The 27,486-nt window shown below is 36.7% G+C and overlaps 1 protein-coding gene across 4 annotated transcripts in view; it reads right to left on the bottom strand.

Moving 5' to 3' along the window:
• Positions 1 to 4,418: 4,418 nt before the first annotated feature.
• The window catches only part of UBR5 (ubiquitin protein ligase E3 component n-recognin 5), an 87,210-nt gene continuing 64,142 nt past the window's right edge, over positions 4,419 to 27,486 (bottom strand). For 3 of the 4 annotated variants that reach the window (XM_068932890.1, XM_068932891.1, XM_068932892.1), the window contains 24 exons: positions 26,639 to 26,750; positions 24,912 to 25,043; positions 23,731 to 23,988; positions 23,121 to 23,389; positions 20,972 to 21,183; positions 20,368 to 20,598; positions 18,820 to 18,893; positions 17,715 to 17,887; positions 17,502 to 17,615; positions 16,724 to 16,944; positions 14,210 to 14,330; positions 14,006 to 14,104; positions 13,467 to 13,710; positions 12,758 to 12,869; positions 12,089 to 12,233; positions 11,667 to 11,797; positions 11,040 to 11,100; positions 10,540 to 10,715; positions 9,923 to 10,007; positions 8,384 to 8,539; positions 7,879 to 7,992; positions 6,595 to 6,739; positions 5,905 to 5,990; positions 4,419 to 5,042 (listed from right to left, as the gene is read on the bottom strand). In XM_068932890.1, the coding sequence (XP_068788991.1) occupies positions 4,830 to 5,042; positions 5,905 to 5,990; positions 6,595 to 6,739; positions 7,879 to 7,992; positions 8,384 to 8,539; positions 9,923 to 10,007; positions 10,540 to 10,715; positions 11,040 to 11,100; positions 11,667 to 11,797; positions 12,089 to 12,233; positions 12,758 to 12,869; positions 13,467 to 13,710; positions 14,006 to 14,104; positions 14,210 to 14,330; positions 16,724 to 16,944; positions 17,502 to 17,615; positions 17,715 to 17,887; positions 18,820 to 18,893; positions 20,368 to 20,598; positions 20,972 to 21,183; positions 23,121 to 23,389; positions 23,731 to 23,988; positions 24,912 to 25,043; positions 26,639 to 26,750 (3,684 nt within the window). In that variant the 3' untranslated portion in view covers positions 4,419 to 4,829. Of the gene's footprint in view, positions 5,043 to 5,904; positions 5,991 to 6,594; positions 6,740 to 7,878; positions 7,993 to 8,383; positions 8,540 to 9,922; positions 10,008 to 10,539; positions 10,716 to 11,039; positions 11,101 to 11,666; positions 11,798 to 12,088; positions 12,234 to 12,757; positions 12,870 to 13,466; positions 13,711 to 14,005; positions 14,105 to 14,209; positions 14,331 to 16,723; positions 16,945 to 17,501; positions 17,637 to 17,714; positions 17,888 to 18,819; positions 18,894 to 20,367; positions 20,599 to 20,971; positions 21,184 to 23,120; positions 23,390 to 23,730; positions 23,989 to 24,911; positions 25,044 to 26,638; positions 26,751 to 27,486 lie in introns of all 4 variants that reach the window. The other variant, XM_068932889.1, reaches the window with a different exon arrangement.

Here is a 27,486-nt window from a genome sequence, read left to right as displayed (position 1 = left end):
AAAATGCTTTACTAAAGATCAATTTTTATATGAAAAACACTGTTTGACGTTAACTCATTTTCACTTATAAAATGATATAGCTGCTTTTTCAGCTTAAAACTATTCACTATGTGCAAATTAATTTGTGAATAATTTCAGCATGGCCAAAGCAAGTACTTCCTTGCAGTGAAACTGTAATAGTTATGGCAGCAACCTATTATTCTAATAAGTTCATATGACTATGATACTCAAACATACCCACACATGTTAGCTGTAGCTGTCACTGGATGAAGCATACTGAAAGTTTCACTGTTATGGGGAAAAAAAATCTGAAACATTTGATAGCAACCAATCGATTCCAATTTACTGAACACTGTATTACTATAATAGTAACTGGTGATGTTTAATGCAAAAAATTAACATTATACTAAGGAAAAAAACCTTTGCAGTTCTACTGCAGTTTCCCAGAGACATCGACACATGTGAAATACTGAACTATCACAGTCTGTGAGACAAGTGCTTAATACCAGTTTTAAACCATGGAGAAAGAGGGGGCGGGGGGGGGGGAAGAATCTCACTTACAGGTTTGTTTCAAGAGAGTACTTTGCTGTCTTGTTTAAAACAAAAACAAAAACCCCAAAACAAAACCCCGCTAATGCCTTCTGTGCTTCTCAGTTCAGCAAATCCGTTCAATGATAAAATACCCAAAGTTGCAAATTAAAGCAACGAAAGCAATTTCCAGCAAGGAAAGGAGACGTCAATGCTCTGGTGAGGCTAGGAACTCCTGCGGGCAATGACTGCAACGTGATGCAAGTTAGCTTTCGAACAAACGCAGATTTCCGTTGCAGAGCATAGCAGTGTCCTTTCCACGCAGGCCACGGCAGTTTTCAGCAGTGCGAGCTCAAGACTGTCACTGAAGCTTTCATATGACCAATTTCCGTACAGATTTCAATTTGTGCGTGAACATTCAGACTTAGGGATAAATGAACGCCACACACTGAAATCTAGTGGGTTTGGATTTGCAAGATTTTATATTTGATTTTGGCAGACCCACTGCTAAAAAAAGGATTAGGAAAACCAAAAAGTTCAGAAAAAGGTCAAGTTATACAAAGTCTGAAAAGACGAAGGAGAAAAAAAAAAAACAACCCTAGGAAGTTAGAGATCTGTAGCCTAGCCAAGAGACAGGAAGCCAGAGGAAAAGTCAGTGAAGCGAGGAGTACAGAGGCAGTTAGAGATGGCGTTTACACAGATCCATACACAAGAGACCTGATACACAGGCTATGAGGACCTTATAAAAAGGGAGTCAGAAGAGCAGGTAAGCTTCCTCCGTGGAAGTTGTTATTATGTAACAACTACAGAAGTATCTTTCACATGGCGTGAAAGATGGCACCAAAGAGGTATTCGGAAAGAGGCCTCAAAAACGCGTACCGAGCGAAGCACAACGGCAACAGGAGCTGCGTTGGCGACTCCCACGCTTCTCCCACCTGCATGACAACCAAACAAAAATTTCCTGCTTTCTGCTCGCTATGCACTCGTTTTTAGATGAATACATTGAAGTAAACGTTTAAAAAACAGTAATCTACATATAAATTTAGGTTAAAGAGTTAGCAAAATGTGATTTCTTATGCCTCTCTGAATGACTGTTGTTGTTCAAGAAGGGCACTGTTTTTGATTCACAGATTTTCCTTCCCTCCCCCTTCCCCCCCAACCAAATTGTTATCTAACAACCAAAAGACTAACTCCCAAACCAAACAGCTGGAAAATACCACTTGATGAGAAAACACCATTCAAATTTTCACTTCTGGAAAACTGTAACAAAGCTGAAGCATGCAATTTAGCTGCTGTGTTGGATACAGTTAACCAAGTCCCAGAAACCAAGGTTAAGAATTAGCCATGGGAGGTTAGCACTATGGTATCACTTTTTTCCTAGATTCACAATAGGAACTGATATGTTGGTGATAACATTTTATTAGTAGCTACCTTTATCTCCTATCTCAGCAATTATGAACAGCTAAAGACTTAGACTATAAAAAAAAATGTAAACATTACGGAATTTTCCTGTAACTTGTTTCTCTACCACATCTTAAAAAAGAACTAACAGAAGGGCTTAAGTCAAAGGGAGATGAGGTGTATGATTTTAATAAACATTTTTCTTATTAAAATCTTGATATAGTTTAAATATACCATACAGAGGAAAAAAGCTATTTATAAAGCTACATACACATTTCAAGTCAATGACGACAGCATAAATCATTCTAGGTTCCCTCTCCACCTGTGTCATCAGAATGCCTTGTGTGTGTATATATGGTGAGCTACTGTGAGTTAACCTGCATAATTTTTGTCTAGCTATACATTACAGGATTTAAAAAATGTTTAAGCTATATACAGAAATATATATACATATAACATATATTTATATGTTATACATACACATACACTTATATACATATACACACAATACATATATATATATATTTATATACACACAGTACTTTACATTTTTATATGGCCTTTCATCCAAGGATCTTGGGTAGTTTTTTTAATACATCATTAGGTCTCACAAAGCTTTGTGAGGGAGGGAGCTTTTATTTTACAAAATGTAGATTTGAGGCCTACTCTAAAACAGTTTATTTTTTTGCTTTAAACTAACTTTACACATTTCAGTTAAGAGGCTTTTTTGGTAACGGAAATAATTACACCAGTTAGAAATCCAGGCAAAAGGTATATGTTGCTTTGTACCTTTGTCACTATTCTCCTTAGAATATGAGAACAGCTATAAATACCAGTATAAATCACTACCCTAATACAGCTATAGCTAGACTTGTGTAGCTGTACTGCCTTTTTTTTTTTTTTAAATTTATACTAGCATAATAAAAACTGATACAATTTTGAACTTAAGATACACTGAAGGTCACAACAGTAAATCCAGAATAGACTCCAATCCCCGTACATCAAAACTAACTTTTTCTAGAATGATTGATTCAGGAAGTATCAGTACATGCAGAAATGAGTCTACATCCATTTACTTGATTTCTCTGCAGTTTAACTACACAAGCCTGGAACAGTCAGCTTCATTTAGAAAACAATGTTTTCAGGATCAATTTGGCAAGTGGCGATCAGAATTTCTGACCTAAACCGTGCTGCATACCTGTGGCAACTAAATAAATGATGAAAACAGAGGCTTTTTTTTTTTTTTTCCAAAAACAAATAAAACAACCCACGGTTATAGGTAAATTCTGGACATCCCCAATTAGTTGGCTCAATTAAAAATCCAGTAGACCTTTGGCAGAGCTGAATTCCACACAGATTTTGATGGAACCTTACGTTAGCTCTCCCCATCAATCACAAACTTGGACTTACAGGGCTAGAGAAGCAGAGGAAGAAAGAGAACATCACCACCACAAAAGCCATTAACCTTCAATACTTCAGTCCACTAAGCTTTCAGACCTTTGTTATGACACAGGAGAAAAAGGAGAAAAAAAAAAGTAACTCCTTCCTTTATTAATCACTTCCTAGCTCTCAAAAAACCCCCAAAACACTCAAGTATTAGGAAAAACAAGTTCTAGGTTATGTTCGAAGACTGCCCTCCCCAAACCAACCACTTCAAAAGTGAACATACAGCAGAACCCACTACAGTGCAGTTAAATTTTTATTCTAACCTAATAACCTTGAGGTTTTTCAGAACAAGCCACTTCCCTTCAAACCAATTCTGTGAAAAGAAGGTGTTGCCTGGCCCATTTCATTCAGGATTCTCTGCTAACTGTAAAATGTGGGCTGAATGTCTTCCGCAGGTCAATTTTTCAGTTACAAAATTCAGATTTTTAATGAACAACTATATTTGGTGTATGCTGTTAGCTAAAGTATAAATGGCTAAATAAATAAAAACTATTGTTTCTTCAATATGACTTGGTATTTTGTCTGTAATTTCTTTATTAAAAAACTGTAACAAGATACTTAAAAAAGGCTAGATACAAAAGAAGTTAAGCTGCTCACGAACATTAAAGTTTTCCAAAATGTATCTTCAATAATCATGATCTTATAAACATTTTACAGTTACCAGAAAGTGCCCAGGCTGAGTTTACATAGTTAAGATAACGTAGTACAAGTGTCTGGTTAGAACTGGTAGTGGAACAATCTCCTGACTGTCTGTTCACTGAAATAGGGATACAAAAAATGTTGATTGTGAACTATGAAATACTGTGCATTGGCCTCATCATATGTACAAAAAACCCCACTAAAAGTACAGATTACATGCAAAATATTAGTGATGGTATCTGATGTGCCAGAGTTCAATGCAATCAGAACAAAAATTGCAATGAAAGTGGTTTCATAAGTGAGTGATCCCAAGTCTGAGATCTGAACTGTCAGGAACTTTTTTACAAGTTCAATATACATGATACACAACTGCAGCCAACCACAAATTAAACACCATAAAAAAGTTAAAATAAAACACAGAACATACTTAATTTTTTATTTCGAAATTCCCTACTCCCTCTATACAAGAACCTTTGCTGAAACACTTTCCACAAAGGCAGCAGTGAATTTTCAGAACATTTTACATATTTTCCCTCAGCAAAAAGATAAATCACAGTGTAAATTATATAGTTCTGCTGTCATCTTTGGCTGGGGTTAGGCCAAGGAGTTATTGACTAGCAAACTGTTACAATCAGGATCGCTAGCGCTCCTTAGGCCTTTACGTTACAAATTTAGTACAGGAATGTTTGCATTTACTCTTTAAAGTACCACCAGGGGTATGACAGCATTAACTTTCATAAACTTTTATAGACAAATGGAAAAATCTACAAAACTTAGCTAGTAATATTACACAGCAATACACACTTTTTTATACTCTACACAAAACCAAAATTCTTGGTCTTAATGGCGAGTAACAATTTCTGTTTCAAAATCTGCTTAGAGGAATAGAGCGGGACATAAAGGCGAGAAATGCAAGTGTTTGCTGTAGGAAGATGTTGGTCATCTGGAGGTCTTATTGTGATTGATGGCATAGGTTGGAATCCCTCCTCACTGGCAGGCAATGATGGACTTGATGTCCAAAAGTAAACCTGAAAAAAGAAGATCGGATTTAAAATTTTTCAGGATCATAAAAATTCACATTGCATACAGATCGCCATTGTGGCATGGGTGAAAGAAGAATGGTACAGAATAGTCACAGTATGTTTGATCATACAGTCCTTTTGATAGGCCAGCTAAATTCAGTGGTCATGCTACATGCTTTTGTAACAGATTTCCTTTCCTCAGCTGCTGATTATATTACCTATTTCTATCAAAAACAATAAAAGCAGAACTCAAAATGATCCCACATCAAGAAATCCTCAGTAAATTGTGACATCCTCAGGTCATCTGGGAAGAGGGTAACTGCCAACAGTCAATGACTGCAGAACATATACTACTTGTACAGACAGAAGTCAGCACTGGAAAATATTTTGGTGTCTCAAATGTGAAATACTGACTTGCAGAATCACTACCAAAGTGTAACCACAGATATGCCTTAAGACATATGCTCTAGATTTTCTGCTTTTCAGATCAGATTAGTCCTCGTTTCCTTTTAGCAAAGGAATAAAATCCCCTGAACAGTATCTTGCTCTTTTATGCTTCTCATCAGCTTTTGCTACAGTGCCTTGAGAAGGAAGGAGGAGAACTACTCTGCTGAGACCGTAAGCATCTGTAATCTGCAAGAGATTTGTGCATTCGGGTGAGGACACACCACACACTTTCAGCTGCAAGCATCTCTAGGATTCGTATCTCATGTTTCCAGAAATGAAAGTCTCATCAATTACAACTTCCCTACTCTGTCACTTTACCCTTCACATATAAAGTCTCTGTATGTAAACACAATTAGAACAGTAATGATATAAAAGCAATTCCAGTTCTTCTGCACGTTTCCACCGTGAAAGAACAACTTACTAGATCTTGTCTTTCTGTCATACTCATCTTCTCAACTATGGACCAAAACCAACGCTTGAACTGCAAAAGCTTCTCAGCATTTTCTCCTGCGTGAAATGAAAATACATATACCTTCAGCTGGTACACTGGACAACAAATATTTGGAGATCTGTTTTTTTACATTTACTTTACGTTGGATCTCAGCTACAATCCCTCTTCTTCTTAAAGCTTGATAGAATTAGTTTGGTCTCCAATATAACTAATACAAACATTTTTGAATGCAAAGGCCAATTCCGACATGTATCAGGACAAATCCCACCCCCTCCTTACCCCAAGAGTCTAATGACAGCTAAAAGTAGTTTAAAAATTATTTAATCATATTTCAATCATATTTATAGTTCTACAGTTCTATAGGTTAGAACTTTCAGAAGGAAAGACACACTACCAGTAACACAATCCTTGTATTTAATGTCAAATGACACCAAAGTTGGAAAGTGTGTTTTCTCATATGCACCCTGCCCCCGCCCCCATCTGAGAGTAAATATTTTCAAAGGTATCTAAAAAACACAGCAAGAACTTTATTATGACTTTCAATGAGTCGTTAAGTGAAGTCAACTTGGAGACCGTTTAGTGCTGGTTACTCTACCCAACAGACTATAGCGTTAGGTTATCTTTGCAACTCGGTTTCTAAATGAGTAAGTTATTTCATACCTGACTCATCATTGAAAGAGGTAAAGCTGATTAGCATTTGCACATTTACTTCACCACAGCCATTTACCAGAAGTCTGAAATCTTCTGCTGTTAAATCTTCTAATGAATTCTTTGGAAGTACATCCAGGAGACCTTTCCTCATTGCCTTAAATAAAAACCACAAGATCTACATTGTAGCCGCATCACTTTCAGATTAATCTTAAATGCATTAAAAATACTGTGTTAAGTCATAGGCTAGTACTAGGCACACACAAAAGAAAGCAGTAACAGTTTGAATTTATATTCTACCAACAGGAGCAGAAACAAATGCACTTTATTGCTGAAAAGTTCAGATACGTTGCTGAGTTGCATCTGACTACACTGCATCTGACTACACTGCATCTGACTACACTGCATCTGACTACACTGCATCTGACTACACTGCATCTGACTACACTGCATCTGACTACACTGCATCTGACTACACTGCATCTGACTACACTGCATCTGACTACACTGCATCTGACTACACTGCATCTGACTAGAACTACAAAAATGCATCTCACATGCATGTTACCATTACTCAACCACAGCAGGAAACCAAGGTCAGCAAAAATGACCCAGTTTCAACATAGTATCGTACGACAGAGAAATCTGAGAGCACAGTAAGCAGGTTTAAGCATTGGTCTTTTACACGCTAAGCACAAAAAAAAATCTTATTCCATAATTTTCACTTAAAAATGGCTTCAAAAAGCAAATTCCTTGTAATATAATTTTTACAGTGTAATGTTACATTTCTGACAAGAAATGTATGTAGTAAAAATAAGAACAAAATTGTATGCATAACAACTGATTTTTTCTTTTAAAGCAAAGGTACAATCAAGGCAGCAGTTCCAGAATATTTACATAAATCACCTTGAAATTCTTTATCTTTATAAATAAAGTTTGAAAAAGTCAAAGGTGACAAAGTAGAACAAAGTAGCTGCTAAATGCAATACAAAAATCCCCAGAGGATGCCTATTTAAGCTCAAGAAATGAACATATGTACTTTATCAACGAGATTGAGTTTAAAAGAAGTAATCTTTCATTCTACAAAACAGAGAATTTATTCAAGTGCTTTTCTTCATAGTATTGCATAAACAGCTGTACAATCACAAAAAAGTTAGGACATTAGGAAGTCTTTTTAACCAGGCCGTCAGACTTCAAAAGGAACCTGATTAGCAATACCATCATGAGGAAAACAATTACAGAGATTGGAATCTTTGTCGGGGTGCAGGGTTGTTTGGTTTTAAATCAAAGACTTACATGTAGAGGCTGTTCTGCTACTACCAACATTCGGTGTTCGGCATATTTCCGGACATATTCATAAACATTCTGAGGAGTGACTGGTATATTTACACCATTGGAGATAAGTTCAACCTATGGCAAAGTAACAAGAACCATTTTAAAAGAAAAAAAAAAAGCAATGAGTAAACGAGATTATTACAAGACATGATATATGATATGTTGAACAGTGATTTATAACTTAATAATGCTTTTTTCACTCTAAAAAGAGGCAAAAATTACTGCTACTACTATTGGTTAGCTTTAGAGACTCTTTAGGATCTGTCCAAGCTTTATGGCTGGCTCTACATTACATTTGGAGAAAAACATCCCGCACATCAACGGCTAAAGAAAACTCCTCACTTTGAATGTAGAAAGGGTAGAACGCTAGCTTTGGCGCCACAGAACAGCCTGGATTACGTGCATACTGCCACATGCTTAAGTTGTCAAACTCCGAAACTACAGAGACAAGCTTAGCTCTACTTACCTGCCCTCCACCCTCCTCCTTACACAGGTCTATTGCAAATGCTAAATCCATAGCAGCGAACACTGCATCAGCATCTGTACTCTGGGAAGCGAGGATAAGTTGCCGAAGGCTTTCATACATAACCGGATCAAAAAAAGCAAAATCATGCCAGTTCACCTAAAAAACCACAGATGTTTGAAATATACCACTTGTTGAAGAATTTATTCAAAATAACATGAATCTGCCTAATACATACACTAGTACAAGCCATAGCATTACACACGTAATGGAAGCACATAAACACTTGGAAATAATGGCAGCCAAACTCCTGCTTTCAGCCTGCTTTTGAAGGTTCATAACCAGAATACTGGACTGAAGTGCATTAGCAGAACAGAGAGACCTGCAAAGCCTTTTCTGCTATGAAGGGCACAGAGCTCAAAGAAACTGAACAGGGTTTTTGGACAGTTTCTCCTACGTATCACTTACATCAGTACAGGTTTGATGAACTTTGACTGAAGCCGGAAATAATTTGCATCAGTGCTCCAAATCAATGAAAAAATTTTCCTCCCCAATTTAAACATTCAACAGCAGTACGTGTTTGAAGACTGAGGGCCCAGAAGCTGCACGTTACAGCTTCCAAGACTTAGCCAAAGACTACTTGTTGCTGTTTTCTAAAGTTCCTTGTTCCTATGTCCATTATCAGACAGAAGGGAAAGCTATCCATTCCTTTCCAACCAAAACGTTCTTTGATGTACCCAAAATTTAAATGCAAGGAATATATATATATGTATATAATATTCATTCAAGAAGAAAATTCTGAAAGAAAGCAAGCAGGCAGAATCTCTTCTGAAAGATACCAGGGGATATGTGAAGGCATACCTTTTCGTCATTAATCTCTTTTCATTAAAGATCATACATAAGTTAGATAAGTGACTATGTGACCAGCATTGTTTTTAACAAAGGGCCAGCAATAACAAACCTAGGTTTAAGTCTGTTTATCAGACAGAATTCATGATGCTATTGACTAATGCCTGAAACGTGTACTACATAATCAGCATTTAGGAGAAAAAAAACCCACAAAACCTACTGAAGTGTTTTGGCTGAAAATGTAGGCATAATTTAACTCAGAGTAATCATAACCCACACCTGAGATAAAATTCAATTACAATTTAATTCAATGAGCTCTCTCAAATACTGAGGAAAGTGCCTCTGAGTAAGCTAAGATGTATCTCCTAGTACTGTCTAATACTACCTCTCCGAGACTTCAGTCTCAGGAAGGGAGGAGAGGAGGAAAAAAAAAAAAAAAAAAAAAAAGCAGTAGGCTGTTTCTGAGGAGAATCAAAGGCTAACCTATTACAACACTTCCAGGGGATCTATGCAGTTCACTTCTTATTCTTAAAATCTAAGAAGTGAAAAAAATGAAAATTTCCTAATTTAAAGGCATCCTGACAGCTCCAGACCAACCCCACTAGTCAACAAATTCACTCTGAAAAAACAAAATGCAGTTAAGATGAAATTGTATATAATTAAAGGAAATTCAGATTTCTATGTTCAACTTACTTTTCTTCCAAGAAGAACTTTGATTACATGTCTATTTAACGTGATGGGACATAGTTCATTCTGCAACAAGCACAACCCTAGGATTCTGAAAATAAAGGTTCGGTTTTTGTTTTGCTATAACATAAATTACACTGGAGATCTTTTAGCAAACTTTCTTTAAAAAAATAATCAGAATATTCCAAAAAGTAAACTGCAGTTTATTTTCCCGCCCCATAAATCCCCAAAAGTGAATTGCTGTCATACGTCATTTCACAGTACAGTCTTATCCACAACATCATTTGTCAAGGAAAACTGGTAATTCTCTTTTCCTTCCCCAATCAGTAAGACAGAAGTAAACAAGCAATTTTTTCCTCAAATCCACTTCCAAAGATCATTTCCTACACTATAAAAGTTCCAGATTGTAAACTTCCAGATCGTGAACAAGATAAACTGAAAATTTAACAGGAAGAGAAACCTCAAGCAGATGTATAAAAATTCCCTACTACACAGCTCCAGGTGAGAAATACAGAATATATAAGGAGTAAATAAAATTTTTCAACTTGGATCTCTGGTACTCTCCCTGGCATTTTATATTTTAGTCTTTTATATTTTTTCAGAATAGTAAGTTAATAACATACCTGCCAATGTTTCTGAAACAATTCAGCCTTGCTTCTGTGTTTTTACCAGGTCTTGGTGTATAAAAACCTCGTTTTCCAGGTTGGTAGAAAAGTGGTGCATTATCGTCCCCATCATCTGTATCATCTAATTCCATATCTACTACACTGCGGCTCGAACCATGTCGCTTTCTATTTTCCTATTTCAAAAGTCAAAAGAGCAATCAAACTTACTTCTAATTACTGAGCAACATCAGCAAGTTCTTTGCCACTAGATCCAAAGATTCAACTTTCTTTAGCTAAAAAGTTCCATTAGATTTCCTAATGATAACATTTTATAATTTTGTGTAACTAATAAATAATAAAAAAACAACAGTATATTTATTGGGATAACTAAGCAAAACTCTGTCTTGCATGATCAAATAAGGCTCTAGTTGGTTCTTTTTTTTTTTTTTTTTTTTTTTTAAACTAACTGGTACAATTGAATCTTAGAGTAACTTTCAGTTGGTGAAAGAATTCCTTACCTGCACTTTATCTGAAGAGTCTAGTAAACCAAGATCCAATATACTGTCAGCACCATTCTCCCTTGATAGAGGAAGGAGGGGGGGAGGGAGAAAAAAAAAAGATTTAATTTCACAGTAAGCAATGGTCATATTCTGGAAGCAGACGAATTCACTTAAATATATTTAAGTTCAATTTCTGGATCTTACATATCATAATAATTGAGGAATCATATTCCTTTAGGTGCATATGCTTTATGTTCCTTAATCACAATAACTACATAAGTACGCAAGTATTGTAGTTTGAGTTGTAAGGGCAGTTTTTGCTCATTTGGATTTTCAAGTCCATTAGGATTTTGATTTTATATTTGTACACAGTAGTCAACGCAGTCACAATTCTGATCAGGATTAGGCAGCAGCCCTTGTTTCAAGGGGCTTACAATTCAGAAAGAAAAAGCAGAGTGTGTGGAAAAGAGGTGCATTCCTGCTTTTCTAACAGGGAGCCAAAGTTAACAAGCCATTTGTCCAAAGAAAAAGGTCTAGAACAAAGCTAGGAACAAGTGAGATGTGTCAAAGTCAAATATATCACAGTTCAAGTGCCTTGGCCACAATACCAGTTTTCATCTTTCATCAAAATCTTTAATATTTTACCTTCCATGTGCAATAATGAGTTCCATGGCTTCATCAACTCTTGCTCTAAGGGAATCTTCACTAGCTAGTAACAGAAGCAGCTGAGCAGGAGACAATTCCAACAACATTCCTGTGATTTTACTTGCAAAAGCCTGGGGATAAGAAATTGAATGTCTTACTATTCTTCTCCAGCTCTTTAGTTGTCAAATACAGTTTTATTTAAAATATTAAAGCTTTCCATATGCAATGCGTTAAGAGATACCGCATCAGCTAAATGACAAATTACAGAAATGAAATGTTAAGAAGATCCCAAAGGACATCACATCATCCCTACACATTCAAATATTTTACATTAAACAGCAATGGATACAGAAAAATCATTTTTAAATGAAAAGAAGGCAAGAACAAAATATAATTAAGTATATTACATAGATGAGTCTTACTGGCTGCATTGCTTGTACTCGAGGGTAGAGCCTTTCTCCAAGGGCTTGTCTGTGTGCTGGAAGAGGATCAGGGTCATCACTAGGATTTCCTTCTGATGCTGGTCTAAAAGGCCGTGTGTCAATGGAAAGTTGTCTTCTAAAGTCCCTTAAAAATTTACAGCAGTTTATACTAAATTCAAAGGAAATATGCAAAAATCCTCTGAAATAGGACCGTTCACACCCATATTCAAAATAGCATTAGCTTTTGTGCTAGAGTAGTAGCGTCTCTCATAGCTGCTTGGAGAGAATGACTCAGAAACAGAGAATCAAAATAGACCAGAGATTTTGCCACTAATAGTATTTTGGATACAGCAGCCAGACATGCCACCAGAAACGGCAATGTTGCTTCTAAACCACCCAAAAATTTAACTCTAATACAATAGTTGTTGCTGTTGTTTCAGCTGGAGAGATTTATGACATATGGTTGAGACATAATCTGTCAATGCTGAGATAAGCATAATTTTTCTTTAAAGAATTGAAGTGTATCTTGAATTTCAATTACCCTGTTACTTGCTCTTGAAAGTGATAAAGAGTGGTACTTTTAATTTAGGAAATATAAGGATCTTTCCTGAAGATAACCAAGGCTATTTGACAAAATCTCTCTGATAAATTAAAAAACAGGTCACTTACCTATCCCTATCTCTCCGAGAACCAGCTCGTAAGCCACTACTTCTCCGCATTTCTCTCTCTCGCTCCCTTTCCCGATCTCTCTCCCCTCTATTTCGCAATCTCTGCATCAGACCTGAAGGAGGAGAAAACTCAGAAGCTTAAACACCTTTATACTTCTCTCTCATACCTAAATTCCAGACCAAGGGGAACACCCTTTTAGAAGATAGCTTGAAAGATACTAATGAGACAGAACCACTTCGCTTTAAGTAGTGATTTGGGTTCAGTCAAGCTTATGAAAGGAACCTAAAGCGTTTGCACAAACTTAAAATGGCAGAAGCCTTCAAAGTCTATATACACACACAAAACCAGCATTGATTGAAATGTATTTGTGACAGACTAGATGGAGTAGTCATATTAAATGTATGCACTTCCTAGCAAAAATGAGACAATTACTATCTACTGTAAGGTACGGAGAGAAAGAGTCTCCAAAAAAGCTAAGAACATCTAAAGCAGACTTCCGTCCTGAGAAAAGCAAGGGTCTCCTGTTCCTAGGAACAAAAAACAGCCCATTTTTGGCCTCCGATAACTAACATATAAGATTTTCTTAATTCCTGTGCTGATCTAACAAGAGAATCCACAGAAGTCAAACAACTGCATGTATTTCAATGGAAAAAAACATCCAAGGCTTTAACAAAGGCTATTTGTAGATTAGTTGCTATATAACACTTACTTGTATGGGTACCCTTGTTGGCATTCTGAATACAATCTAGATTTGGCAGTTTCTCGTTTGACAGAAAAGCCTGTGCAATGGCAGTATAAAAGCTTCGTGCTACACCGCTGCCTTCTCCGGGCTCATCCTTAAAAGTAACTTTTACTCGGTGTACAGCCATTGGAGTGGTAGCACACCTGCGACCAAAATGATTATTGAGCTGCCTCATGGTCTGCTGAATTAGAAGATCTCTGTCTCGATCAACCTAGTGAAAACACAAAATTCAGGGTTCTCCTCTCTTTACCAATCACCACACTGAAAAGAAAAATTTCAGCTTCACAAGAAATCACAAGTAAGTTGCTGGAAACTTCTGCGCAGACTCAGAAAACGTCAATTAGAGTATGCAAAACTATAGTGTAATTGCAATACAGCTCATGCAGTGAGCTTTAAAACGTCTGCTTGCAGACTCTGAAACACAGCTTCTCCTATCAAGTTACGCAGTGTGTGTCAGTTCAGCTTTTAATCAAAACATATTTGGAAAACAAACTAACATTTTTTACCTCCAATGTTAAATCCCTGGACTGCTGGTTTCTAAGCTTTTCCATCTCTCTGCGGAATTTTGATTCCTTTACTTCAAAGCCACCTAGTTCAGTCAAAATCTTAAAAAACAAAAAATAAAATAAAATTGTAAAAAAATCCAGAATAGTGACGGAGGTTCACAATTCAGTTGCAAAAGCATTGTCCTTACACTAGGAAATACATACCGATCCAGGCTCTGCTCCAACATCTTCCATGAACACTCTACCAAACAACTCTAAAGAAAGGCGCCAACGTCCCAACAACATGTCGTGAGATATAACCATGCCCATGAAGCTACATTGTGGCCTGGCAGAGGGAGGAAAAGATAAACAAGCAAAAAGTAAGTTAAATCTCAGTCGCATTTTATGTACTTCTGCTTTTACTTATCCCTCTGCCTTCAAAATAAGTTCTCTTATTTCTCATACTTGGAACTGGAATATGCAGGACTTCTAGGCGCAGAGCTCAGACACCAATGTTAATTTGTTGGATATAAACTAAGAGAAATGTTAGTTTAAGATATTCTATAGATCACTGACCAATATTGATAAAATAATAGACTTTAAATAATAAAACCTGGAAATTACTGTAAGAATTTCAGTATAAGTTGTCTTAAGAGACAGCTAGCATTTCCAGCTACAGACTGCAGTGTTAGTCGATGGCTACTTAGCTTAACACAAAAGGAATAGACTAATCAGATTTTGTAAACTGACCTTAGTCTTATAAGGCCATAGAGTTTGGTCAATTAAAATGACTTTTGCTTACTAAGCATTAGCATATAGAGGAACCACTGATAACTTAATTTGCCTTTTAACATACAAACACACCTCAAAAAAAAAAAAAAAAGGCTACCAGTTTAATCCTTTCTACATATACATAGTGGAGGTTCTATTTCTACATAATACATACTCGAGTCACTTTGGGGATTTTTTTTCCCCCCCAATAAAATAAGCAAACTGAGCTCACATCTTGGTAAAACATTTTATCCAGACAGTATTTTCAATAGTTTAAATGAATTAACTGTCCCAATTTAGCCTTCTTCTAACATAGGCATCAGAACTAGATACGCTAGCCCACATTTTCCGCCAAGGGAGAGGGAAAAAAAACCCTGTTACTTGGTGTCCTTCTTTGTACACAGAACTGCATTTCGTTAGTCCCTTTTAGCAACCATGAACCCTAAAAGCTTATCAGGAACTCAGTACTTCTCAGTACTATGCTATTATTGCAAATCCTGGAAACATAATTCCCTGTTCCTATATTACTATCTGGATTACTTATCTTTTCTTGATACTCATTCAGGATTTTGCTTGTTCTTCTACCATCTGCAAGTTTCAGCATTGATTTTGTATTTCCAGGTATCAAAAACTACTTTTTAGCATTTCTGGGGAGTGCTATGAATAAATTTCATTCAATGGAAGTTTTAGATTCAAAAAGCATAGCCAGCATTTATATATTTTCCATAAACTTTATTTTATAACATGCATGAAATGTTTTGAATCAGAGCGCAATGATGATCTAAAGCCTCAATTATTCACATGTACATAGGCATGCAACTTTTATGGAATCAAATTATTTTAACTTGATTTTTTCTGTGAAATTAAATGTCTACTTTTTGCAATAACCGGCTGGTTGGAGTTATTTTTCTATCCTTCCATTCATTCCAAATGAATCATTACAGTTATTTTTCCATTTTTCTTAACTAGAGAAGTCAAATGTACATTAGCTAAAGCTGGTTGAAAGGGAATATTATTACAGTATTAGGACTACTTTAGAATTTCTCTTTTTGCAAAATTTACAGATAAACATCAGCAGGCCAGAAATCTTCCTAGTCAGCTATTTCAAGCCTCTTGTATACAAATTACTTGCATGTATTTTTTTTTTTTTTTAATGTCGTTTAGAAGTTTACAGCTATTAATAGCAAAGAAAGTCTAATCTACAGAGAACAATCTGCTTCTTTTCACATATAGAAAAGAAATATTTTTAGCAAGTTCACTCCTCCCTACCCTTCCCAAAACGCTCCTTTATAGTTTACATATGTATACACAGCGTAAACAATTGAACTTTTTTTTTTTTTTTAAAGTGCTCAGATGTAAGTGGCATGTCATCTACATAAATGCTATTACAGAACAACATAATCACCGTATAATAAATTTGTAGACAAAGCCTGTAAGCAATACTAGTAAGAAAACAACAACAAAAAATTTACATGAAGCTGCTTAGCATCAGCTGAACCACAAGTCTTGTTTCCAAACAGTAATTTTTCTAAAAGCATGTAACCTCACTGCTACATGGAATTCACTATTATCAGGTTCCATTCAATTAAGATCTTCATTTTAAAAAAAAAAAAAAAAAAAAGCTCTAATTCAAAGTAAGAGCTGTTCAGTCCCGAACTACATAAACCAGTCACTATCACAAAACACAGAGGTGGCAAGCTGTCAATTCCAACACTTAACTTAGCACCTCAGCAATCAGTCACAAAGTTTGTCTGCAGCATGAAGTTAGGTAGTAAGACTTACTATAGTTTGCAAAAATTTCTTCTTTCAAGCCCATTCAAGTGTTTAAAACCTATCAAACAACAGTGACAAATTCAAACTAAACGAAGCTACCTATTTTAATTAATCCTCCCCAAACCCTTTCAGATTCCCAAACATCCTTCTATCAGTTCAGCAATATTTAAAAGCATAATTTTGAACTGCAGCTACCTGAAAGATGTGAGAGGTGGCCCTTCGCTTTCTGTTAGCCCAATCTCTGCTAACAAGCTGCTTTTCAGTTGCGCTGCAAGATCATGCGCTGAAGGCCCTGGCTTTGAACTCTCAGATTCTTCTGTAGGCACGTTTTGTTCCTCCCCTTCCTTCTTTTGTCGATTCTGCATACTCATAACATTTTTTAAATTGGCTGCATAAGACATTTTAGTTGGAAGAACCTAAACAATGAGAAGTAAAATTTAATTGCATTTTAAAATTGCATTTTTTTTTTTCCAGGATCTATTCAATTTTCAAGCCACACAAATATAAGCCCTGTAATTGCTTTGTAAAAACACAATAATCTTAATGTTTTAGAATAATTTCCCAAAACAATATTCCTGTTTTGTGTTTGCATTTCATATGCACACCATTTAACGTTCAGTCTAAAGACAAGTCAAATCTACTGGGCATGGGGATATAATTGTCATAAAAAGAATCAAGTATAATGGGTATATCACAATTAGTGCAGATTCTACTACAGCCCTTAAAATACTGCCTGAAATCAGATTCTAGATTAGTCAGTAACCATAAGAGTCCCACAAATTTAAAATGAATTAAAAACTAGAGTATACTTTTTCATAACAAGTCCAAGTTTTTGTATTTATCGCGCTCTCAAATTATCATTTCGAAAGATATTTAACATGATTCTCTTAAAAAGATACTTTAATATTTTCAAAGGGATGAAGGTAGCTTAAGTTAACCCCACTGTTCAAAATAACAAAACCTTTAAATCTACCTCAAGGCAGTTTCTATCCACTGTCACTTCCACTAAGCATTTCCCACTGTTGGCAGAAGACGAATATAGACCCTGACTTGGTCGGCCAAACAGATCTTCTTTGCGAGCATTTGGCTGAAAATTAACAAAAGCATTCTGGGTAAATAATATACTTCAGTTAGAAATGAAAAAGCAAACAGGAATTATCTTCCAGAACACAATCTCTGATGTCACCTGTAACAGATGGGGCTGGTCTGCTAGGGGGATGGCCTCCGCCAGAGGAACCTCAAAAGGATTGGGTGGAATGCAGCCAAGGAACGTCATGGAGTCTGACCGTCGGAAAAATGGATGATTTTGGCCAGTCTCTGCTGGGAGGGAGTCATCATCCTTGTCGTTGAGCGTAGCACCTAAATATCAGAGCAGCTTTTACTTTCGTTTTCGCTTACAGTTATAAAAGCAAAGGATTTAAAACATCAAAAATGAAGGAGCTTCCATCTTAGCTATCTGATTGGAGCAGCAGGAATGCAATCCATCTCTCTCCGAAAATTTAACAGTTCTACAGGATGCTCCCAAGAATCCTCTGTTCTTAAAAGTTAAGTTCTTAAAAGTTGTCACCCTTATTCCTTTTATTGTAACCAGCTTTATAGTGACAACTCTCCCTTAGCAGTGCTCCTCCAGTGCTGACTGCTGATTAAAATTGACACACAGGAGTAAAATGAGAGACGAAGTAAATAAACAGGGGAGAGTCGGGGACCTTATCTTTTGGGGGATGGAATATAATGGATGAACAGAAAATTGGTCACCCCACCCTCAGGATCACAAAAAAATAAAGTCAGTAACAAATCTGGAACATGTTCCAAGATTTCCTAGAGCTCAGTTATCTGAATTGTGCAATATATCTAAAGATGTTGGAAACCTAATTTGAAGCTAGGCAAACCATACAGTAACAGGAATGACTATTCAAGTTTACTGAACGTGCAATCCTACACAATTAATGTTTTCTACAGAGCATATTTTCTACCATTCTCAGCAGACCAAAAGTCAGTTCAACTCAGATTCAAAATTTAAACTCTGTCATTGTGCAGGCCAATAAGCTACGGCACAACTTATGCAATTTTGAGAGAAAGGAGACAAAAAAGAGAGCACCAGAATGAGAACAGGCAAAGACAGATGTTTGGTGAAGTAAGGACGGTAAGAAAGTCTCACTAAAAATCAAACTTTAAAAGCACAGCACATTCTTTCACTGTATTAACATAACATAAACAAGTAGCAAATTTTATTCAAAACCACAGCTAGCTAAAAGGAAAAAACAGAAAGTGTCAGATCTCAGCACACTAACTTTGATTGGTGTCATCATCATTTTCATGTTCTGAATCTTCATTGTCAAGACCCAGTTCCAAAAGTTCCCGAGTTCTAAAAACAAAGTAAAACAAAGTTTGTAAATAGACTGATTGATAAAAGCAACAGTATAATCAGTAAGGTTACCTGAGAGCTATATAAGCTAACAAGAACTCTCACTGAAATCACTGGTTGTCAACTAGGTATGTTCCACTGGGACATGGCTTTCAAAGCTGTACAGTACTTCTCGTTTCAGACTCACGCCTACCATTGCCTCTAGTTATATGGCCATCTAAAGACATCTACTTCCAAGTTTTATCTAAAAAAGTTACAGCTTCAGACAGTGATGGGTATGCTTGTTTGTTTAGAGAATATGTCAATATAAACAGAATAGGAACCCCAAATTAGGGAAAGAATCATTTAGTGAATACTATTCTAGAGTTCACTGGTGTAGAATTCACTTTATCCTAGGAAGGAAATAGTTTCACTGATCACAGTCCAAAAGATAACTCTGAGAAGTGTACTAAAGAAATGGATTTGATTGTATTATAGAACAGGTCAAGAACTTTGATTAGTATACATTTGTGGAAGTTTGTGCATTCCGGAATATGTTCTGAAATTAGGATTACACATTTTTGAAGTTGTAATAGGCCTTAAGATACTTTTAACATAACATTGGAACTAAATCAGTAGTCCAATACATCTCTGAAATGTTGATACCATGTATATCACAGTTACCAAACTTTGCAGAGAAAAGGAAAAGTTAAGCATGACCTGTGATATTGAAAATTCACAGCAGGAAGGTGCAAAGATTTGCATTTTACCTAACTGTTGACAAGGACTGTTCAGGCATACTACCTCAACACTTAAAAGAAACGGAAACAGATGGTGTAGATTCCTAATGTACAGACATTCCTGTGATTATTAACTGCTGTTTCAAATCAAAGGTCACTACCTGTGAGCTCAGAAAGCTGAGTCTGTGCTACACGAGGAAAGCTTACACAGCTCGGTAAGCATGGAATTAAAACTGAGGACTGCTAGTCATTACTCTTTTGTATGTTTTTGTAAAACGCTACAGTTCAAATAGGATAGATGTTCAACTTGATGGCTTTTTCAGCTACTGATTTCCCTACTGCACAGTAAATAACTGGGCAAGTCTGAAGTACCCGCAACTAAACAGAAAATAGAACTCCTGTGCCCCTTATACCAAATTTAAGAATTCTCTCATTTCGTTCTTAGCATGTTTGACAAAACACTTACTTAGTCATTATTACATTAAATATGATGAGCAGATTGTATTTTGGGGCTGATAAATTGTCTCTAGTAAATCTTTTAGAGGTGCTGTCATGAATTAAAAATCAAACTTAAGTTTCAGTGATAAGAAAATCTTTTACAGCAGTCACCAGGACAAGATTTGAATGGGACGCTGCAATTGGCCTAACAGTCTTCAAACATATACGAGTAGCTGCATAACAACTCAAGCATGTGAAACAAAAGGCTTATGCAACTTTTCACAAAATGGTTTGTTTCTGTGAGTCAGCCTCAATACCTTTTCCGTTCCAGCTGAGGAGTATCCAACGTTGTCTGTTGATTCATTGCTTTAATCCAATAAATAAGGGCTTGAAAAACGTATGCTACATGCTTTAGTGAACAGACATCTAGAACAGGAAGAACATCTGAGTGCTCATCATTGTGAGAACGCATCAAAGACAGCGCATAGTTCAGGAAATCACCACGTGCTGACATCATTCCCTGACGGGCACTGAGTAAAGTAGCACGTCTAGCGAAAGGAAAGAATTGAATACAGAGAGATCAGGCACCAAATCTTTTACCTATCTGTCTGTGTGTTTCAAATACGGATGTGAAAACTCAAAAACAGAAAAGCAGTGTGATAACAAGAACAACAATTATGGTTTTAAGCTTTACTGTATATAAACAGCTCAAGTGCTAATAATAGAAACAGTTAACACTCAAGATAAAGCTAGTACTTCAGAGTAAATCAAACAGTAGCAATAACAGAGGAATCCATCTTAAATCACAACTACTACACTGCTGTATTTCACAATTAAATTCCCAAAACATCAGTGAACGAAAGGATTTGCTTGTAAAGCTAGTAATTCATATCACATGCAACAATCTAACTGTTTTCATACCTTCTCCCCTCAAGCGTTCTCAGGCTAGCTTCCTCACGGGCAGTCATCCTCTCCCTTCTGGCCGAGTTCTGAGATGCATGGAGAGGATGATTCGGATGCCCAGGGTCACCAGCAGATGCTAATGCAGAACCATAGCGCAGCTGAGCTTCTGTAGAGTCCATGATACTAACCATCCAATTCCAAGTGGGAATAAGCTTTTCTTCTACATAGTTCTATAGAAAATGAGATGTAATGAATTAGGCACACAATAAAATTAGGTGACAAGAATTTAATCGCAATACAAGCTCCACCATGGCTAAGTCCAATTCTTGACAAAGGGGCTGTAAAACCACATTCAATAGCAACCTATAAATTAACTTCCCAACAGTTCTACCAAGAGAGATTATTTGCCATAGGGGTGTGCAGCTCTCATCATTTACTACCTTGGTGTCTCTAAAGCATTCTCGTCATCCTTCTTCCTTTTGAAGATGTCTTCTGCTCCTCACCTTATGACCACACAGGACCTCCTAGGTGTACATATTTCGGAGATTTTGGTCCAAATCCTGACTTTCTGTAGCTTTAACAGCCCTCGTGCTGTTACAGTGCTCACCATACAGATCCTTCACCATCTTTTGCCACTTAGCAACTTATTCAATGAGGAGGACAAAGTTAAGATCCACACAAAGAACTACGCATACACAACTCTCCTCCTGTTTCAGCTTCTCCCTTCTCTTGTTCCCAGTACAGGCTCTGTAGGCTGCTACTCGTACCATTTCCTGACTCCACTGATCTATTTGTTTGATCTAACATCAGTCTGGCTTCTTTATTCCTCCAAATTCTGGTTTTCAAAAACATCCCTCCCCTTTCAAAGATATTCTCGTATCCATTAAACTAAGAGAATGCTCTCGCAACTCCATTTCTATATCCAAATAAACGTTCAGCTCTCAAGCTTTCATAGGCTAATACAAATACTTTCCGCCTCAACTGGACAGCTCTCTTCTGTAGACTAAAATAGCAAAAAGTTAACCTTTGCAAAACATCTCTAGCCAGCAGAGAAAATATTATCCGCACTAAGAATCTCCAGAACAGAAATTTTTGTACTAAATTCAGGCTGCTAATTCACATCTCCAGATTATTTCCCCTCTATGCACTAATATTACAGCCAAGTTCTATATATATTTTATAAACACTTAAGTTCCTTCTGTGTTGTCTTTCATTTGTTTCTTCCTATACATGCCAGACACCAGTCTTCTATTTCAAGTAATTTCCCTAAAGATCCATTTTACATACGCATTCAAACGGTACAGTCAAACGGTACATACGCATACATATGGTGACAGTCAAGTGCACCGTACCACAAAAAATGTGCAAGTAACAGGTTAAAGATGATCTTTTCTTGAAATACAGGATGGGGGACACTACCTTTTGGAAATCGTTTACCGTCTTTTTTAATTGTTTGGCCCTCGCTAGTGTTCTTATTATAGATTCAGCAGTTCAGTTCAAAAAACTGGGCAAGAGATAGTTCACTATCATATCCAAAGCAGTCAAACTTCAATTGAAAAAATTATAAAACATTAACAGTCAGACTTGGTTGAAAAAAATCAACAGAAATTCCTTTTTTGAAAGACTTTAGAAAGCATATGCATGATGTAGGAACAATCTGATGCAACTGGTAACTACAGCTACTTCATCTTACAGCATCTCTCACTAGGAGAGGCTGAGAGCTGGGATTGTTTAACCTCAAGAAACAGACTCAGGAGCACCTTATTGATTCATTATCTGAAGAGAGGAAGCAGAGGAGACAGAATCAGACTCTTCTCAGTGGGACCAATGAAAGGAAAAGAGGTTATGGGCACAAATTGAAATACAGGAAATCCCATTTAAACATAAAAAAGCCTTTTTTTTATTGTCAGGGTGGTCAAACACTGGAATAGGTTGCCCTGAGAGGTTGTAGAGTATCCCTCCTTGGAGATTTTCAAAACTTGACTGGACCTGGCCCTAAGCAACCAGCTCTAGCTAACTCTTCTTTGAGGGGGAGCTGGACTAGATGATCTCCAGAGGTCCCTTCCAACCTCCACAATTCTATGACTGTATCTAAAGAAACTCAACTGTATCTAGAGAAACCCAACAGTATTGAAATTTTATCCACAAAAGTTTTGGATGCTCTTACCTGCAAGTTTACTGCATCTTGATAAGTCAGCTTCACTGCAGCAGGAATCTGGGAGTACACTAGATGATTGTACTTGGGAATCAGACCCATCAGATCAGATATCTGTCGTATCACAATACTGTATGCCCTTGCTAAGCTGCTTGCAGATGTTAAATAGCTGCTTGCATTGCTGGCTTCAAGAGCCGCAGCTGCTGCTGCGGCGCTCGTACTGATGGTGCCACTCCGGCGTAGGTTTGATGGATCAATGTAAATCAAGCCTGCTGAACTTGCTAAACATAAGAGAAGGTATGACATTAATGAATTTATTTACCCTTTGCTATGTATTTGCTGATATTATTTCTAGGAATAAACTTGTATACAGTACTGACATCATAACTCTGCTAGTAAAAAAAACTACTAGCTCAAGTAAGCACATTCATCATCTTAAGAGCTAGAACAGATGCTTTGTTTTGTTAAACACAAAATCAGAACTGGAACAGTCAAGATACAGCACCTCTGTCTCTCTGAGACAAGCACGTAACATCTCACCCTTAACAGAACAAACTAAAACAGGCAAAGGAACAAAGCCAGAGTTAATTGGCATTCATGCGTTCATTTTACTCAGACTTGCCTGCTGGGGCTGATGTGCTAGAAGGAGCAGTGTTAGTAGTTCGCTGGTTTTGGGTATTGCGTACAGCCCACTGCATTGAACGGGGAGCTTGGGTAGCACCATTGGCATGTGAGCTATTTGTGGTTCGTTCCAGAGGTTCATCAAGCATGAAGGTCTCCTGCTCTATGTCATCGCTCTGGCTGCTGCTGCTATCAGAATCACTGGAATCATTTGACTGAGAATCATCTTCAGAAAAGAATGCTGGAACACTGCTAGCTCCTATATAAGGAATATAAGCAATAAACAGTAACTGACAACTGCACTAGTTTGCGTGCGTACATGTACTGTGACAGTGTTGTAAGCTTCTTCATGAGAACAGACTACACATACTAAAAAGATTCAGATACCATTGCTGCAAATCTTCAATGCATCGTCCTTATGACATACTGCTAATTTTCAATAACAGTTTCATGAAAAAGCAGTCAGATTACTTACAGTTCAAAAAATAAATTAAGAAATATTTTGATTTTTAAAAAGTCTTCATTTATAAGCAAGCCTGATTCTGCACTCGGGCAATGACTCAAGACTTTCACTTCCAAATCAGAACGTACAGTAGTTGCTTTCAGATCTTCAAATAATTGGTTAGGTTTTTGTATTAAACCATATCTCACTTTTACATGAAAAACGAGTGAAAATATTTCATTTCACAAGCGTGCCAGATAATCTCTCACTAACACATGCAGAAACTCCCTAAAAGCAAATAAGCAGACAGGTCGCATCTTAATACAACTCACTCATCAAAAAAGTCTGCATAGTTCTTTCCATTTACAGGTAAAGAAAAAGCAAAGGAAGAAGAGGGAATGCGGGGAAAATAGAGGTGGGAGGGGAAGGAGGGTGAAGGGAGACAAAAAGAAAGGGAAAATAAGATTAAAAGGGAAAGATATTTGTTAAGATGGCATGCTCAGGTAATTCTCCTTTTATCCAACCTAGACATAAAATAAATCATTTCTCCAATATATCTTTGGAATGTTGGATGCAGTCCCGATCCAAAGGCAAAGGACAGTATCACTTTTTTTTAAGATAGAGCCAGTCCTGCCCTTGTTAAAGCTGTATTCAAGTCACTAAAAGATTTCTTCTTCCTGTACAACTTAATCCTAATACCTAAATTTAAACAGCTAAATTAAACACAAGATGTGGCATACCTGCTTCTGACCCAGCAGTAGCTGCAGTGACAACACTTCTGCGCCCACTAGCATTGTCCTGATTACTGTGGTTACTCTCACTGTCACTTTCTGTTTCAGCTGCAGCCAGCAGATCCAACTCCATATCACTGCCTATAAAAACAGTATCAAAAACATCTCATGTTTAAAAGAGAAAGATTAGAATGACTGTAGTGTCTCAGATAAGACACTAAATCCACAGCCTCTTACTACCACAGAAAGTAACAGATACGCAGGGAAAGGGCATAAAAGCAACGCAAGCATACAAAAACACTTGCAGCATACTTTCCCATTTTCTAGGGGTTAGCAATACCTGGCCTTCAGACTGCATCTTCCTCCTTGATAACCCTTCACAAAAGTTTCTCCTCTAAACTTGCCTAATCCTGAACTCCTTTATATCTCTGGCATTCATAGCATCCGATAGCAATGATTTTCATAGTTAAACATCATACAAAAAAATCACTTTCATTTGTTCTAAACCTGACACCTAACAAGGTCTTTAGTTGCCTCTAGTCATTCATTAGATGTAATCAATCCCTGTTCACCATCTCCACACCATTCCTATTTTTATATACATCTTTCATCTTGTTTCACACAGAAACCACTCCTTAGATTACACTTACAGGTAGATTAAAATTACAAAAAACATTAAGAACCTCCATGTCCTCTCACACTGTACTGCACATGTACATTCAACAGAAACACTGAAAATTAAGACATACTGAGAAGTAAGACTTTAAGAATTCACAATTAGCCACTCAAGCCAAACGACTCCACAACTTTCTTTGTGCACATATATTTGGACAATTAACCTTAAGCTGTTTCAAATGACTATCCAAGGAATATCTGAAAACTTAAAAAACAAAAACACCTAATTAAAAAAATACAGTTTCTACGCAGGTTTAAGTTTTGAGAATTAATGTTTCAAATAATCAGAAAATGAATTAACACTGTACTGAGAATGGGTTGACTGGAAACATGATGCACATTTAAAAAGAGTAGAAGGTAACGTTTTTTAATCTGAACTTTGGGTCACCTAATCTCAAAGAGAGTGATACCAGATAAGTCACATTAATGACAAAAAGCCTTACACGTAACGGTTTAATTCCATCAGAAAGTTCATCTACAATTTAACAACAGGTGATTGGTCTAAAAACTCGAGCACAATGGCTCAGATCCCTTTTAGGGAATGTATCTACCATAATCACTACTCTATCATTAACCATACAAGAGCTAGGCTATTTTTAAATACTTCAAATAGTTTGTGTCAATGACATTTTAAAACAACAAATGCCAAAGACAAAATGGATATTGCTAACAAAACAAATGCCAACATATTTTTTTTTATTCTTTGGTACCTTAATAGTCTCTCCTTGTGCACAAAGGCAAAAAATAAAAATGTTTATGTGTCCGCCTACTACTAATTATCCATAATTCTACTCATCTCCTAAGATGTGCAGCCCAATATCATCTTCAGGTCTCTCTGCTTATGCAGGTGTCCCAAACCATTATCACTGGTGACTTCTGAAGATCCCTACTGTTTTTGATGCACAGCTTGTTCATTCTACTGTTAATATGCATGATTTACGTTATACAACAAAACAGTTATCATCTCACTCTTTAGGCATTTTAATATTACCCTCTTTTGTCATGTCTATTTCTAGATTATGGGATAAAATCATTAAAGGATCATTACAAAAAGCACATACCATCTTCATCATGCTCATCATGTTGTCCTTCTGCTTCAGCATTCTCTTCACCATGTTCTTCTTGTTCATCATGATGGTCCTCTTCACCAGCTACCCCCTCAACTACCTCAACCTAGAAACAGCATTATAGGTTTATGCTACTGTATCTTCCATATCTACATATTTCCAAAAACCCAATTTAAGATTTGCTTTAAAAACTAAGAAATAGGAAAAAATTATCTATCTATTGATAGAAAAACCAACTTACAGCTGCAGTAGTGGTGCACATTTGGAGAGAGCAGCTGGGGTGTAGGTTTTTAGGCAATCTTATTTTACAATTCACAGCATTATGGAAAAATTCAGGCTCGTAAATACGAGACAGCCTATGACACTAGACTTTAATGCTGAAAGGGAAAACCTGACTACAAAACTTAAAGTTAGTTTCCAAATATTGAAGAACCATCCTTCTGGCAAAAGACCCTCTTGCTCTCTAGTGGAACCTACCTAACAGCAACCATATGCTGGAAGACTGTTTAAAAGTGTTTTAACAGGGTGTAATAACGTAGGGTAAGATTACATGCAAAACAGACTAGAGATGTTACTATTCTAAACCATATTGCAATTCTGTCAAATTCAAGGCATTTAGTACATTCTGAAATGACTACATGTTAAATATCTTCTGTCCCCACCTACAGAAAGACATAGCTACTTTGATTATAAAGCTCTGTCACAACAGAACGCATACGGCACAGTTGGACTTCACAAAGTCCTATAGGGCACTAGGGAATATTTCTCAACATCTTTGGTGAACTGAAGTCCTTGACACATGACTTACTGGTTCAGAGCTGAAAACCTGTGCTAGTGTACTG

Source organism: Struthio camelus, chromosome 2 (genome assembly GCF_040807025.1).
Source record: "Struthio camelus isolate bStrCam1 chromosome 2, bStrCam1.hap1, whole genome shotgun sequence".
Classification (NCBI taxonomy): domain Eukaryota; kingdom Metazoa; phylum Chordata; class Aves; order Struthioniformes; family Struthionidae; genus Struthio; species Struthio camelus.
The sequence above is the reverse complement of the archived record's forward strand: the minus strand, read 5'-3'. Positions and strand labels throughout refer to the sequence as shown.